The sequence below is a fragment of the Salvia splendens genome, chromosome 11 (assembly GCF_004379255.2).
Source record: "Salvia splendens isolate huo1 chromosome 11, SspV2, whole genome shotgun sequence".
Lineage (NCBI taxonomy): Eukaryota > Viridiplantae > Streptophyta > Magnoliopsida > Lamiales > Lamiaceae > Salvia > Salvia splendens.
Genome location: NC_056042.1, coordinates 9,323,393 through 9,340,867, shown reverse-complemented (window position 1 = coordinate 9,340,867; position 17,475 = coordinate 9,323,393). Strand labels below are relative to the sequence as shown.

At 38.1% G+C, this 17,475-nt stretch overlaps 1 protein-coding gene across 1 annotated transcript; it reads right to left on the bottom strand.

Moving 5' to 3' along the window:
- Positions 1-11,081: 11,081 nt before the first annotated feature.
- On the bottom strand, positions 11,082-15,573 carry LOC121753840 (receptor-like protein 4). The gene is made up of 8 exons (XM_042149100.1): positions 14,284-15,573; positions 13,852-14,002; positions 13,636-13,707; positions 12,983-13,051; positions 12,354-12,422; positions 11,973-12,050; positions 11,614-11,822; positions 11,082-11,506 (listed from the first exon to the last, which is right to left on the bottom strand). Exons 1-8 carry the CDS (start codon positions 15,464-15,466, stop codon positions 11,403-11,405), a joined length of 1,935 nt encoding a protein of 644 aa, XP_042005034.1. The 5' UTR covers positions 15,467-15,573; the 3' UTR covers positions 11,082-11,402.
- Positions 15,574-17,475: the final 1,902 nt, after the last annotated feature.

Here is a 17,475-nt window from a genome sequence, read left to right as displayed (position 1 = left end):
AAGGATAATCCCACTAATAATAATAATAATAATAATAATAACTATAATAATAATAATAATAGTAATAATAATAGGGTTAGACCTTAAGATCTTTCTTTCTCATTTAATTATATCAGTTTAAAACTAAATTAGTATTTCCTATTGTGATATTATTTTTTTTCAAAAGGTTACCTTCGCAAGTAACGTTGGAATGAAAGGTTCAAGTTAAAAGAGCTAAACGAACAAGGTGAGCTTCCTATACTAAAACACAAATCGCAATTTATGAGCACACGAACACGTGTTCGTGATCTTTAAAGAAATTGTCTGGCCATAAATGTTTTGTGTATGATGCCTATCTGTTTGGCTAAGGCCAAGTGAATTATGAATGATGATATATGTGAATCGATTCGATTGTGAGTCCTGGTAGGATGATGTCCCTACTTGGAACCTCTGACCGTGAACGGCAGAGAAGGTGACAGTGCGAGAACACCATCTCGACGGCACAATGTGATCAGATACGGCTAAGTACAGAAAAAAGGGCGCAATGTGAATATTTTTAGTAAGCTCGGGTCTTTTCAATAAAGCCCCGAGTATTACTGTGATGATGGCTTGACAATATTTTCAAATGTATATGTGTAATTTTCGGCAATGTGTTCACTGAGTACTTTTGTACTCAGCCCTGCATATATTTCTAAATGTGCAGGTTGAGTCGTGGAAAGGGGGAGGGACAAGTGTTGTAAAGAGCAAGCTAGTAGCTAACTATGAATAAAACTCTCGCAGGTTCATGTCTCCACACATGGACCGTGTTCTTTTGTTTCCGCTATGCCAAATAAAAAGGGAATGCCTATTTTACTTTTGACTCTGATAAACAGGAGTTGTATGAACAGTCACTCGATTCTGTATAATCGAGTGTATTTTGCTATAAGTAATTTCCCTGCTTGACTTCATTTTTGTGTTTCTCGCTCTGCTTTGGCTTTATTTCCCCTAAATTCTATCCCCGCTTCTTATAATCCATCCTTAGTCACAGTTTCCCGGGTTATGCTATCCTTAGCTAACTGCGGTCGTGACAGAGGCAGCGGCTTTGCCGCCCTCCTCCGGCAGTCCGGTCGTCTCCGAAAAATGGTAGATCGGTGCTCCCTTCCTCCTCATCTCTCTCTCTTCTCTCCCCTCTTCACCGTCGCGCCGCCATCCTCCTCCTCCGTCGGTCCAGGTTCGCCGCCGCCGCCGCGCATGCACGGGCTGTGGCTTCGTCGCCCTCCTCCCGGAGGTCCGCCGTCGGTATGCTCCGTCTTTCTCTCTCTCGGCCAGCCTCTCTCTTTTCAATATATATATATATTTTTAAAGATTTTATTACTATTATTTTTGATAACTTTGTTATTTGCATTCAATTTTCCAGATTTTTAAAGATACGGAAACAGTGGCTTTCGGAGCAAGGGTCGTCGTTGGTTGGCGTCGGAGTGTCAAGCTTACTGCCGGAATCCGGCAAGTTCATAAAGATAAGTATTCGTCCCTTTTCTAGTTGTAAAAGCAGTAGGATCTTAATTGTTTTTTTTCTTTTTTATCTACAAATTTTGGTGATTTTGGTGAACTAAGAGTGTATGGTTGCTATGTGGATGAATAAGTAGTGAAGGTACAGTATGATTGAAATTTCTAGGGAGGGCAGATTTTAAAAAAATGCATATACTTGACTTCAAACAAAGGACGATGATTTCGTAGCTCGGATTTAATTACATAAAGGTCAATTATATATGTAATCAAGCTAATAATATTGTTTCTAATAATATCGGCTTAGCGGGTCGTTACATCTGAGTTGCCCTATTTGTAGCCATACTTCTTCATCACTTCAGTAAATCAGCCAAACCACGCCCTTGGAGACTGTTTCAATCCATACAACGTCTTCCTGAGCTTGCACACTTCACCAGATTGGAAATCCTCAGTAAATCCAGGTGGATGAACCATGTACACAGGCTTTGGTAGTTTCCCGTTGATGAGGCCCGTTTCATGCATGTGTTCTGTGATAAAACTGCACCCAAATCTGTAAATCTAACATGCAAATGTGAGTCAAGTGTGTGTAAATTCCGCCATATTCAGAAGATGAACTAATCAGTTGGGCGAACAAACGGATCAAGAAATGAAGTCGAAAACCTGCATTGCTGAATTGATCAAGTCAGAGTTAAACGGAGCCAGCAGGAGTTTTCCACATAGAAGATAGAGCTAAGGACCCCACCACAAAAGTAAAAGGCAGGAATGACAATTTTGAGATGACAGTACCCTAGGGATCAGAGCCCTACGCCTCTCTATATATAGAAAGCTCAGCGCTTCGAGAAGTGGGGGGTTGGTTTTCACGCAGAAATTCATAAACATCTTAGGAATTCAGCTCTCTTCTATGTCTGAATGGAAGCTCAATTCACTTCATTTTCATTATTTCCGTCGCACACACACTTGGTTCATGTTCTAGTTTAGTTTAGTTTAGTGGGGTTTGGTGTTGGTTTTATCACTTTAATCGTCTGGTTCTGTAATTCCGCTTCGAGAAGGAGCGATAAAACAATGTCTGTTTTCTTTTGTCTACTTTTAGTTTACGCTTTATGCTGCAGACTCTTGATGTTTGGAATCCAGTAAATTTAGTGTTATGATTTCAATTCAAGTTGTAATGTTCTGTTATTATGCATGAATTCTCTAATCTACTTTTGATTTCCTATTTACGATGCATATCTTAGCAAAAGTGTTTTGTTGTTGTTTGATTTGGTAGATCCGAGTCTTTGATTTATGTTTGTCTAGTTGCAAAGAAAATTGTGGATGAAGTGTTGTAGGATGTTTAGATCTGATAGATGAGTTGATATTTCTGCATGATTATGGGTTAGTTTCTTATTTACGTGAGTGTAGTTTACTTATTGGGGGCAGAATTGAATATACAAGTTGTTATGATAAGATTTGTTGTTCGCGAATGTTCAGATCTAATTATGCTCTGTGTTTTATGTTGATTCCGTGAAGAAGATGAAGTTGTTAGAAAAGTTTACTTTATAGTACGCTTTGCAGGAGACTGACAGTCGCCCACTTTATTCTGTTTGTCCATTTCAGGAAATTACATGATGAGTTGATCAAGTAGATTTTATTTCGTTTAAGCAAGTGGATCAGCTTAGTTAATTTAGTCTCTCAAGTAAAGTGGTTTAACTTAACCCACCCCTGGAAAGCGTGGCCGCAACTATTCTCATTCGTGTCTTCAACCAATGTAAAATACATCATCTCTGTGGGATCGATCCTTACTTCCATACACTAGTTAATAGTATTGTGGGTTAAGGTTTTGAAAGTGCTTTTGAGCTCTCACTCAAGTCGGATCTAAGTTAAATTGAACAGTTTGATTTTCCACTAGATCCAATCGCCGGCATTTTGCAGGTAGAAGACATACATCTGGCCAGCTGGATCAGTTTGACAATTTAACTTGAGTAATCTAAAACGTCAAAAGACAAAGAGAAGAGAGCGACACGACACACAAGGAAGGACTTTCACCCATGTAGAAAGGCGTTCGTCACGTCAAACTGGTGGAGGGGCCTGTCTTTATTTGCCGCAATTGAGAATATCACTCTTACGGTATTAATCTTTGCAGCTGGAGAGAATGTTTCTGCATAATCAACTCCGTATGTCTGTGTATACCCTTTCGCCACGAGGCGTGCCTTATAGTGCTCGATTGAACCGTCGGGTTTCCATTTGATGGTGAACACCCATCTGCAACCCACAGCCTTGACTCCTTCTGGCAACTTTCCTTTAACCCAAGTATTGTTCCTCATCAAGGCTTTCATCTCTGTGAACATCGCCTCTCTCCAATGCTTGATTTTCATCGCTTCTTCGGTAGACTATGGTATTTCCTCCTCCTCATACAGCGCTGCCTCAAAAGCTCGGGCCATCTTCGTTAGATTTTCCTGTACAAAATTCGTCACTCCGTGCCTACTCTTCACCCCAAATTTGCCAGGAGAGTACCGGTTTGGAGGAATTCCACGATTGCTCCGAGGTGGAAGCACATATCTACCCGTATCACCATCCACTGCGTTCTCCTCAATTTCTGCACCGTTAGTATCAACAATAGTATTCTCTTCGGGTTCCAGACATACCTCGGATATTGGTTGAGGGGGAACGATAGGACGCGGATGAGTTGACTCTAACAGTGCTTGCTCGGCGGTAATGACATGAACAGTCTCTGTTGGCTCATCAATCGATGGGCTTGGAGGGGACACAAACCAACTTAGACAGTCCCCATAATTATTTTCAGGTTCTCTTTCTCTCTCCCCCTGAGTGCTAAGGTGGTGTGTGAAGAAGAACTCAGTTTCCAAGAAATTGCAGTTTATGGTGGTGATGATTTTTTTGGTGTTTAGGTGTAAGCATCGGTATCCTTTTTATTTATCCCATAACCCACAAAGACACATTTGGTTGCACACGGGGAAAGTTTGGATCTCTCGTGTTTAGGAATCTGAACAAACGCAGTACACCCAAAAACTTTCGGTGACATACTTAGGGATTCTGGGATGTTGGCTTGTTTGGAGAGCATGTCAAAGGGTGTTTGTCAAGGTGTGTTTTCATGTTCCGGATTTTGGTAGGGAGTCTGTTTATGAGGTAAACGGCGGTGGCTATCGCTTTTGGCCAAAGAAAGGTAGGGACTTTGGAATCAATCATGAAGGCACGCGTTACTTCTAGGATGGTTCGGTTTTTTTTCTCTCGGCTACCCCATTTTTTTCGGGTGTATAGACACATGAGGTTTGGTGAATTAGACCTTTCCCTTAAAGAATTTCGACATGGTATTATTAACAAATTTTCTTCCATTATCTGGCCGAAGGACTTTTATGGTAGTGTGAAATTGGGTTTGGATCATTTGAAGAAAATGATAAATTTTTCAACTACCTCAGATTTATGTTTCAAGAAATATATCTAATTCATCCGTGTGCAGTCATCAATAAAGGTCACAAAATATCTAAAATCATTTCCCTCAATAACAGGTGCAGGACCCCACCCATCAGCATGTATCAAATCAAACATAGATTGCATACGGGTATTAGAAGGTTTAAAAGATTGTCTGTGGGTCTTGGCCAAAACACATGTCTCACAAGAAAAATCTCTAGGCAACAAAAAATCGGGAAACAAAAGTTTAAAATAACCATGGGAAGGGTGTCCTAGTCGTCTGTGCCACAGCCAAGCCTCTTCTTTTGTGGATCATCGAGCCAGCATTGCACTCCCATGGTGAGCTACCCCGTCCATGTAGTAGAGTCCATGGTTCTCAGTGCCACGCCCAACGATCCTCCTCGTCCGAATATCCTGTAAGATGCAAAAACTTGGGTACATTAGCAGTATACAATTCATCTCCCTTGTTACATGGATCACAGACATCAATCGTTGAGACAAGCTAGGAACAAACAAACAATTTGATAATCGGAGATTCAGAGAGATTTCTATGGTTCCGGCCCCTACTACTATAATTAATCCCCCATTTGCAGTTCGAATATTGGTTTTAGTAATTTCACCAAAATCACTAAAATCAGATTGTTCCGGAGTCATATTATCAGTATTTTGCACACTAAATGCAGCAGAAATATTCAATAAAGGTGCAAAACGATTTTGGGTCCTAAGTTGGTCAACAACTTAGGTCAACCTGAAATTACAAGTATTTAGGTGGGGCTTCTTATAATTTCGCAATGAGTGGGGTGGTAAACATAATTCAGGAAAATTATTGGGTGCAGGGCATAAATTTTGAAAATAAGTAGGGTTTGATTTTGCATCAAACCTTTTACCTCCTAAGTAGTCGCCACATCCCCATTTCTGCGATTTTGTCCCGCCCGCTTTCTCCACGAAATTTCTGACGTGGATGCTGCCGATTCCGCCGGCGCCGCCACTCCCGGTGCCTGCTTCCTGATTCGGAGGGTTGTGCAGTTGATTTCCCCATCCGATTCCACCGCTGTGGCTGGGAATCGCTTCCTGATTTTGCTGTTGCCCTGTCTCGGTTATGCCGACGGCGGCGAATCTCGCCTGAGCTCGAGCTTTCTGTCTTTCATCCCACCATTCTAGGTATCCCACCCGGAGAAAACAGCTCTCCTTTGTGTGTTTGTTCTTATCGTAGTGAGAGCACCACAATTTGCTCTTGTCCGGCTTCCCTTCGGCTTGGTGAGTGGCGGCTCCGGCAGGTGGATGACGCTGCGGTCCGCTCCGATTGGTTGGTCTATCTCTCTGAGCTCTGAATCCATACCCGATTCCCCCCGATGATGTATCAGCGCTCCCTACACCAGTGGCATGTCCGGTGGGTGATGAGGACGCCCGTGACATGATCTTGCATCGAGTCGCCTCCTTCTTCACCCACGCGTAGGCCTCTTCGACTGAGGGTACGACTCGATTTTGAGGATGTCTCGCCGAAGTGCATCATACTCCGGGTTAAATCCAGTGAGGAATTTGAATAGCCTCTCCTCACTTGTGAAGTCTCTGAACTGTTTGATCCTCTTATCACAGCACGTCATCGGCTGCTTTTGGCTTCTGTCAACATTAATCCATAATCCATGGATTCGACGGTATTACGTCTCAAGATATAAGTTCCCCTGTCTGATTGCTATCACTTTGTCTTCTAGGTCGTAGATGTGGTACGAATCCGTCTTGCTTTCGAATGTAATTCGAAGGTTGTCCCACAGAGCTTTGGACGTTTGGTGGTGAGTAAAATCGGCAATAATATCGTGTTCGATATTGTTGATTATCCATAAGAAAACCACGAGATCGGTTTCCTCCCAATCCAGGTATCATCTCCTTCCTCCTATCGCGACTTTCATAAGTCGCGACCATAGCGGGTAGTTCTTCTCGTTTAGTTTGAACGCTACGGTAACGTTCTTGCTTGACCTCAATCTTGAGCGTTCGGCTGTTCGTTTTTCATCATCTGTGGCTGACATTTTTGTGTGTATAAGAATGAATTTTTGGATTTGGTTTTGGCCTCTTGGCCGAGTTTTGGTATGACTATGGCTAGGGTTAAATTTTTCTGAGCCTAAATCCCGCTCTGACGCCATGAAGAAACAATTTGGAGATCGAAATTGTGTATATTTACTTGAATGAGTATCATACAATGGTTCATACATTTATAGGTCTAGAATAATTCTCATATGGAAAACTAATTTCTGCCTAATTTACAGGGATTGCATTCTATCTAAGGAAGGAGATCAATTAGGAATCAATTAGGAATCAATCCCAATATCTCGTGATATCTTCCAACGGTATCACAGATTGTTTGCCTATGTATAGCAGATTGCTTGCATAGATTGTCATTTTAATTATAGTGTCATCATAGTGCTCTGATTTCGTATCGCAGATTGCTTGGAACCATATGTTGATTTGCTTGCCTATGTATCACAGATTGCATGCTACGTTGTTGTCAAGTTGTCACTTTAAGACCAATGTCACCCTAACGCACCCCTCATTGATGATTTTTATATTTTCATGTCACCATAAACAATTAGAGATACTATTGAAGCCGAAAACCCAAGGGCTCATCCGAATAACCGGCTAAAATTTAGTTGGCTAGGATCGGCAATTTCATTATTTTTCGATAAAATATAACCCAATTAACCCGCAATCCGAGAAGGATTGACACAAAATATAGGAAGCGTCAGTAGGTTGGACTTAGGTGCAATATTTTCTATTCCTTCGTCTTGTTTGATAATTGGTTTGAAACTTCAATAATGATTCTTACTATTATAAGTGGCGGATTCAGACTTTTAAAATTAGGGGTGCAAATTTTTTATGATAAATAAAGACATAACACATTAAAATAAAAATATTTAAATTGGTACATCTGAAAACAATTTTCAATTTTAAAATTAAAAAAAAACAAAATAAATAAAGACATAACACACTAAAAATAAAAATTTAAAATAGTATATCTGAAAATAATTTTCAATTTTAAAATAGATAACACGAAATTAAACTACAAAAATGCGGCTTGCGAGGAATCAAACTCGGGTGAGTGGCATGAAAAAGAGCTCGATAACTCTGGACCACTGAAGCTTTTTGTAAATGAGTTTCAATACTAGCTTAAAATAGTCTATTTGGGGGTACAATTTTACCCCCTAGTTCTATGCTGGATCCGCTAGTGCTATTATATAAATAACTCTACAAGTTTCATTTTATATTTATTATGCATATTGTAGATTTTTGTTAAATTCAAATTCAATATATGAATTATTTTGATTTTTAAATCACGCTTAAAATTTGTCGAGATGTGGTTATACAGTAACAATATGAAATTCTTTCAAACTGATATGTCATAGGGTACAACATTTTCAATACGGTATACTGTACCAACACAACGTAGGAGTCTCGGTTCAGTTTTACTATATATGGTAGGCAGACTCCATATACCACTTACTCATTCCACTCACATTTTATTAAGTATAAATATAATATAAGTATAAAACCGAGTCTCAAATTTTACTATTTTTTTCCATCCACTTTCTTTTATACTCCCTCCGTCCCATAAAAATATGTGCACTTTCCATTTTCGTCCGTCCCACAAAAATATTTGCATTTCATTTTTGGAAAGTTATATTAATTTAATAATGTAGGTCCCACTATCCACTAACTCTACTTTAACTATCATTCTCCTCCTCTCTCTTACTTTACCATACCATTCTCCTCATCTCTCTTACTTTACCAATTTTATCTTAATTCTCGTGTCATCTCATCCGCCCATATTTTTATGGGACGGAGGGAGTATTTTGTAAAACGTATGTCAAACTTAAATGAGATAAGTCGGTGGGAGTTGTCGTTACACTATAGTATTAGGAATTAGGGTGTCTGATGTAAACAATGGTTTCAATTTTACTTAGTTTATTTATTCATATAAAAAAAAAGGAATTAGGGTGTTGGTATTGTACTAAAAGGGCCATATATTTTATGTGGTTTGTCTTTCGAGGTCTTTATAATACCCTATTTTATTTATGGAATTAAAACCTAAAAATGACATGATTTCTACGTAATTTTATATTTAATCAGCTCTTGGAAAAATAAAATCTAAAATTTAATTAAGTGACAATTCACGAAGAGCGAAATTGGAGATAATTTTATGTACATTTCATAAAATATTAGTAAGTCCACAGTCAACACAAAACAATCTCACTGGTAAATGGCACAAATTTTAATAAGAAATTGATAAAATTAAGAGCGAGAAAGAGAAAAAATAGGTAAAATATACTCGTTGGTCAAAGTTCGTATTATTATTTACCATGTTTGAAGTTAGAGGAAAAAATCAAAATTTTTAGAAGTTGTGTAATACACACCAGTGACCTATTATTATTTAAAGTTATAGTCCATCCATTCGTGATTAGTTAATGTTGTTTTGTGATATTACACGTCAATAACATTATTATTTAAAGTTATAGTCCATCCGTTTGTGATTATTGAAAGGTATAAAAAATGATTAATCTTTATAAATGATCAGTAGAAATTTTGCGTGCCATAATAATAAGCTCAACCCGACAACCTATCTTTGAATAAAAAGATGCATTTTTTCTAATAATATGGTAATGATGGAGTATATTTTTTCACAATTGTAAATCAACAAAGATTGAAACTCATGATTGAGTTTTAGTTTTACATAGTCTACCTGATTTTGTCCTTGTGTGTGAGTATGATTCTTGCTTCATAATCAAGCATTGAAGGGTAGATTAAACTCATGCAGTTTATCAAGATATAGAACTACTTGTTTGATGAATGTTTTTTAATTATTGTATCTAGCAATATAATGAACCTTAAAATATAGAGTTGAGGCAAACAGAAAAAGTATGATATGAGATAAGGAAACATGAAAATGACAGTTCGATGATAAAGTGATGGGGGCCGATGTAATTTGTGAGATATGAAACTCTAGCTTCGAATACAATGGTTGTGTTATAGCATTTGCTTTTGATGAATGGAGATAACATTCAATGTATCATGCAAACTATTTGGTTTATCAAAGACCCCATAGCGATATAATACACTGATTTGAGAGGAAAATCATGACAAGTCCACTCCATGTATAGTTCTCTTAGTCCATTATCAAGTAACACAAGTTTAATGTATACAATTGATAATGTAAAAACAAAAATAAATTGTTTTAAAGGTTAATAAATTGAAAAAAGAGAAAATGGTGAGTTATGGACTAAAATGCAAAAGTACAGTAAAATATAAGTTGTGGATGGGGAAGTACTGATGTATTTTTTATATTCCACAGCTTCGGCAGATCGGTTAGCCTCGTGCATCTTTGGTGCAAGAGCATTCGATCAGTGAGCTATCATACACTCTTTCAAGGGTGGATGCTTTTAGACAAACCTCCTTGCTGTCTCGGCACCCTACCTTGTTTCTCATTAAGCAATAATTAAGGGTCTAAACTGGTGATTATACACAATCATTTTTGGATCTCAACCCAACAATGCATATTCTTGTGGGATTTGGGATTTAGGAAGTACTACTATTTAAGAAACTTTTCTTAGAGTATTTAATAGATGGCGTATAGTTGGCTAAAACAGATAAAAGAAAAGTATGGATCATGATCTAGATTCAAAATAAATAGGTATCTAACTCAAGTGGTGTGGTCGAATAACATGGAAATCGTCCATCCTTAGTCAAATGGTCAGATGATCAATCCCCAATATTGGGTATTGAGCAGTTTTATATCTTTGGGCCAAAGCTATTTCACCTTTCGAGGTGCCTACAAATCAGCTGAGGTATGACTAATAACCAAAATAAAATGAAATCAATATGTATCTCATTTAATATAAATTAATTTACATTTATACTAAAACAGATTAAATAAATGAAACCATATATCAAAGAACTAAATACTACTATAAACCAGTGACACGAGAATTTTCAATCCTCTGCTCAAACAGTTGAGTGAGCTATCCTGACCATTTCAAATGCATCACACTATCCTCATTTCATTAGATGAATGAAGTTGATGTCAACTAAAGGGTCACAAGTCTTCACAAAATTTCTCTTGTAATTCCAATCAATGGTAATATTGCCATTCCTGCTTCATTTAGCAATGTCATTGGTTAAATAAATTAAAGAATGTTGAAGAACACAATAACATTTCAGGAAAAAAAACATGACCAACCAAATGGGTAGTGACTTGATTTATTATAAAAAACAAAAAATTTAAGCTTGTCGACTAAATGGCCAGAACCAATAATGTATACACAATGCACTCGCCAAGATACACTCCACAACAATACACAACATACAATGTGATTTTTCTGACAATTGATGTGTATAGCTGGTCAAGAAATCGCACAATTGCTACGAGCTTGCCTCGTGCATTTCGACCTCCATCTTCAACGACATTATCACATCGTATTGTATATCGTATCGAGTTGATTTACCTACCAAAATCTGGTTGTCCTCTTGTACAAGAAGAATTGATATCATGACTAAGGACCATACGTTGGAAGGAATCCTTTCGCATGTTGGCTTTCCATTTCGAGAGTCATCAACGATTTCTGCCTTTGATATCTGTTTCTTTTTGCAGAGAGTGCTGCAAACATGAGTAGATCATCAGCCAAAATATGATTATAAACGAATATCCATAAAATTATTGTAGTGTCCTTGTTTGTACGCATTTAGGCGTAGTGGAAAACTTACATGCTAATTCGTGGGGCAGACCGAAGTCGTAGTGGCTGCGCCGCCTCCAGATGCAGAAATAGTATGATCCAAGAACAACCAAAGAAACGATGAGCAGACAAGACAGACCTATCGCGACCTTGCCACCAGTAGATAAGCCACTTTTACCCCAAAAGAGCGGACATTTTGGAAGTGAAGGTACGCCGCATAGCCCTTTATTACCAGAGAGGCTGTAAAATGATTCGCCTATTAGAAAATGCAAATTATGACATTGTTCTGACCTTGTTCGATTTCTAGTGGAAATATTATGATCTATCGAACTAGACAGTAACACACACTATGAAATGACATGATAGATTTGAGGGACAGATTAGATTTACTCAATGGCTCCACCATGGACTCCAACCGAGTATAGTTGCTCCGGAACTTCTCCTTCCAGTAAGTTATCATTCAACAATCTGAGAAGAAACAGAACACGATTCAAGAAAGAGCTGAGGAATCAATATTGTTATGTATATTGTGCATTTGGTGAAAAGCTTGACAAGAAAATTTTCATGATAAGTTGGAAATTCAAAGGCTTTACATATGACAGAATGGTAAATACACTGCAAATTTGTGTTTTAGCATTGAAGGAATGAGTCAGTTGCAAAAGGGTATGTCAGCTATAAGAAGATTTATAGACGAAATTTATACTAAATCATGATCTACTTTCTTACACACTGCAATTTCTCATGAAAGTATAAAACATACTCATAACTTACACAAGTTGCAAACTAGACGAAGTTAGGCTATCTGGTATAGGACCTGCAAACTTGTTGGCCGACAGGTCCCTGCATCGACAGAAAAGAATAGTTACGGAGATATAAAGGGTTGATGAAATAAAATATTTTAAAAGCTGCACCATTAGCACATAGAGAAACCTCATTCATCAAGGAATAAAACATATACAAATTATGTTTCTTTCTTTAAGTTTTGCATCTTTGTTTCTTACAAACTTTACACAATAACCACGCAAAGCAAGTAAACATTTGTAATACTCGCCGTCCCAAAAAAATAAAGACATTTGAGACGGCACGAAAATTAATGCATAATTGGTAAAGTAAGAGATATTAGGAGAAGGATAGTGAAAATATTGTTATGGATAGTTGGACCCGCATTATTAGAATTTAATGGTGGGCCTTAGTGGTATAAGTTGTAAATAAATTGATGTATATGGGTTATGAGTTTGGGGAGTTTTCCATAAATGTAAATGAGATACTTTTATGGGACAGACAAAAAAAAAGAAAGTGCCCTTATTTTTATGGGACGGAGGGAGTACTATGCAACCAGAATGACCAAACAAAATTTGAAGGATTTAGTAGAAAAATATTGAAAGATTAAGTTGTCTTACAGTTTCACCAGCAACCGTTGACCCAATCCTGAGGGTAAATTGCCTCCCAATGAATTAGAACTCAAGTTCCTGCATATACGATTATATAAATAGTCTGGCAGAAACAAATTTGAAAATCATGGACTAGTTGTCAAGTATTCAATTAGAAAAGAAAACGTGCACGGAAGCTATCAATTACAGTATTTTCCCAACTACTTCTACAAGTGTTACTTGTTTAAGCAAACATGAGGTATCACATGTGACAGGCATCTAACATCAGTACTCATGAGTTTTTTGAAGAAATAATGGTGAAACCAGAAAATCACAGAGCATAACCAATTTCAACAAATCAGTGGCGTTCACAACTCCTCTACCACCACCACTACATTTCTAATTTGTGTTCCGAGGTTCGTCCTAATATCAGGAACTATGTTAAAGTGTTTACCACTAAACTTGCCAGAAGAAGACAATAACATATTAAATATTAGTTGAACTTCAATCATCATCCCAAGCACCTCCATGAGAAACATACTTGATAGTATCTTTCTTTGTTGCTAATTAGCTGTATCTACTATTTTCAAGACTTCAAATATGGTATTACTACTTTTTTTTTATCAGAGTAAGACCTCATATAAAAATGAACAACAAATAGGAAATCATGCTTGGATACTTACAGGCTTACCAAGTCTGTCAAGAGTTCAATTTCATCGCAGATGAAACCTTTCAATCCTTGTCTCCCAAGATCTCTGAAAATTTTCAAACAATAGTCAAATAATGAACTTAAGTAATAGTAATAGAAAACAAAATCCATCGCAAACCAGAGAGCCTCATTGCACACCCATTCCATCAACATCGTTTATACGTTTACAGGTAGAAGAAGCACTTCTTACATCTGAGTCACAACAAGGTGAGATTCGTTCTTGGTAGGATGGCACGTAACACCTTCCCACGCATCCCACACGGTAGGGGCACAAGGATCCCCATTCCATCCCATCCTGTCTGGCACATGAAGTGACTCCTTCAACGCTCTCATAGCCACAACTGCACAAGTATATCATAATGCTATATCAATTGTTGTTCAAACTGCCACCAATAACCTTAATTTTCCCTAACATTCACACTAAAATTAATCAGCTACTACTAAGCAATCCTATTATGGAAATCAAATTTGACTAAGTTTCCCCGTAGCCACCCAAAAGACGAACAAAAAGCATCCCCCTAATTTTCAAGATCATCCATCCACAAATTACAAGGCCAGCAATAATGAAACAAACACACAATCATGAATTCACAATCCGGAGATACATAACAGTAACACGCACCCTGATCAGGTGCAGTCCGGAGATCAACGGGCACAATGGCATAATTCTCCAATCCACAAATCACAGGAGCTCCGGCCACAGGCTCCAGCCTCACAGTCAAAGCAGTAGCACTCAAATTCCTGATGACGAAGCTGAAATCATAGGCCGTGAAACCCCCAACCTCCTTGTAAACATCCACCCTCTTCACAGTCTCCCCATTCACCAACACATCGAAAACCCTCTGTCCCGCCCTCGTCACGCTGACGTCAATCTCCGCGAAGTGAAACCACAGCAAGTAATCCAGCTTGGCGTCCACCGGCAGCTCGTACTCCAGCACCCCGCCGCCGCCCCCAGCTCCGAACGCCGTAGTCGCCGTGGCGTAGAGCTTCCGGGGGATGTAATTGGGGCCAATTTCTGCCCTAGCCACATCCTTGATTGCGGAAATCGCCTTAATCGTCGCTCCGTTCGTGACAGACACCGATTTCAGCAAGAATTCGGAGTCCGAGAGCCACGACCGGCCGAATACGTCGCTGTCGTTGGTGAATCCGGGGCCCCACTGATCGGAGCCGGAGGAGAATCGGCCGTAGTTAATCAGAATGTAATTACTGGAATTCCTGTCGTAATCGAAAGGATAGGCATTGTCGTCGATTTGAGTGAGCTCAATTGAGGAGATGATCGGGGAATCGGTGGCGACGCTGTAGAAGCATAGGTCGGCGGTGGAGTCGGAGAGGTGGAAGAAGAGGTCGGAGTAGGAGCCGGAGCGGGAGACGGAGAGGGGCCAGGGGGAGCGGAAGGAAAGGACGAGAGTGCCCACGAGGGAAACATCGAAGGAAGGGGAATGGGAGGAGCCGTCGAAGTTGTCGTAGACGGTGAAGGTGCGGAGGTAGAAGCGGGCGGGGGAGGGGGAGGGGATGGAGTAGCAGTTCTTCTTGCCGGAGGAGAGGGGGAAGAAGCGGAGGGTCTTCTCCTGGAGGTGGCGGAAGCGGAGGGGCTCGGAGACGACAGAGGTGGAGCCGCCGGAGTAGAAGCGGTCGGAGAGCCAGGGGGTGTGGAAGGCGTCGGTGGAGTCGACGTGGCTGCCGCAGTCGATGTGGATGGAGTATGGGGAAAGGGAAAGTGAGAAGGGGAGGAGAGAGAGGAAGAGGAGAAGAAGGGTGGCGCCCATGGTAAGTCGCCGGATGAAGCTAATGCGATGCGACGGCATCACTTTCTTTTTAAGACACTACTGACTACACTACACTGGATTTATTTCACATTATAATTAAAAAACCAAAAAATCTAGAGAATAATCTTCATATTCAATAATTTGGGAATCATATGGAATAAAAATTTAACAAAGGCAAACTACTTTAAGTGATGATATTGATTGTCATATTGTGCTGCTGTCCACATTTATATATTATTGGATACTAGTATTTCTTCGGTCATATTAAAATAACGACATTTTCATTTTTAATCAGTCTTATAAAAATATCTTATAAAGTTCTTCTCAACACATTATCTATATACATAAATTTATTTACAATTTATACTATGAAAAGTTCACCGTTAAACACTAATAATAATGTAGGTCTTATTATCCATTAACATTATTTTAACTTATTTCTCTTCCTCTCTCTCATACTTAACTAATTATTTATTAATTTTAGTACTGTCTCAAATATCCTTATTACTAGAGGAGTATTTTTTTAGTGAAATATAAGTTGAAAATTAATTTGAAATTTTGAGTTAGAGCGACGAGGTGCCGTAAGACTGCTGTAAGACTGTAATAAATTTATTAGATACACAAATCTACACTATAAATAATACTCCTAATCCTAGAAGAAGGAATCGGTGAATTAATAAATGTTTGAGGCATTTAATTGAAGCAGTTGGTAGCCCGAGGTATATTGAAAAAAATTACATTTATGTTACATTCAGGAATTTCATGCTTAGCGTTAGGCTAGCGAATTCACATTAATTTCCACAATATTCAACTTTGAATCAGTGGTGTGTATACGTTGTTATCGTAATAAATATTCTTGGAATGTAGCCACATAAATATATGCACTAAAATATTTTTGCCAATAAATATCACTTGCAAACCCAAAAATAGTGCTCTATATTTATGCGTAAAAATTATACAGTTATCATATTGTACGGTATAAAATTTTTTAAGATTGACACTATACCGTGTTTTGATATTCAGTAAAAATACAATATACTAATTTCAGTACAGGATACCAAAGTATCGTTATACTGATAATACAATATCATAGTTTAGATATGTTATACCCCTCCGTTCACCATTTAAAGGGTCATTTTTGACATTTTGGTTTGTTCATGATTTATAGAACCATTTACTTTATTCCACTTTTATTATGCAAACTCCACATTCCATCAACTTTTTACACTCACAATCCTACTAATATTTTAAATGAGTCTCACATTCTACTCACTTTCTCATTTTACTATTTTCATAGAGTTAAATAATTTTTTAAAAATCATTTTGAATCAAAAAGGCTTTTTAAATGATAGATGGAAGGAGTATGTAAAAGAGGGAGTACAATAAAAAAAAAGAGAAAGCGTTAATTTTACATTCCTAAATAGTTTAGATAAGTAAAATATGGAGTAGATTAAAAAAAGAGCAAGTGTTAATTTGACTTTCCTAAAAAATAGGTGCGAGTCATTTAGAAATAGTATCGAAGCATATTTCACGGTTGAAGACCTTGGGAATTGATAAATGGGAGCTCATTCTAATGCATGGAAGGCGCAATAGTGTAATTATATATAAAGACAACGTTTTCTTCCAACCGAAGCAATCGGAATAATGTGACTATTAAATTATTCCTACTAGTCTCAAACAGTTTAAAACAGTAGTATTTCATTTCTATTTATTTAAATATTTCCTGTACAGATTTGTGTGGCGGTGGGTGTTTGGTCTAAACCCGTGACATATTCTCTGGATATATAAATATTGATAGTTATCGTCTTCATTTGGGTTGAAATAACACTTAAAATGGCGATGTTTCGATTGAGTTGGTGAGGTAAATAGTAGTAGCACTATCAAATAAGGGTACGTGATAACGACAATTGAAATCAGTAGGTCAATTTTTGCACCTTTAATTTTAATTTTTCTATGTCATTGAATAATCCAATTTGTAATAACCACCTCTTGTTTGCATTAGAGATAGTCTGCACTCAAACATGAATTGTTGAAAGACATTTTAAGCA

Excerpts from the sequence above, each read along its gene's own strand:
- LOC121753840 (XM_042149100.1), bottom strand. The coding sequence starts at position 15,466 with ATGCCGTCGCATCGCATTAGCTTCATCCGGCGACTTACCATGGGCGCC. Across the intron at positions 13,708-13,851 it reads CACCTTGTTGTGACTCAGAT|AGATCTTGGGAGACAAGGAT; the intron begins GTAAGAAGTGCT and ends GAAAATTTTCAG. Across the intron at positions 12,051-12,353 it reads TCGTCTAGTTTGCAACTTGT|ATTGTTGAATGATAACTTAC; the intron begins GTAAGTTATGAG and ends GTTTCTTCTCAG.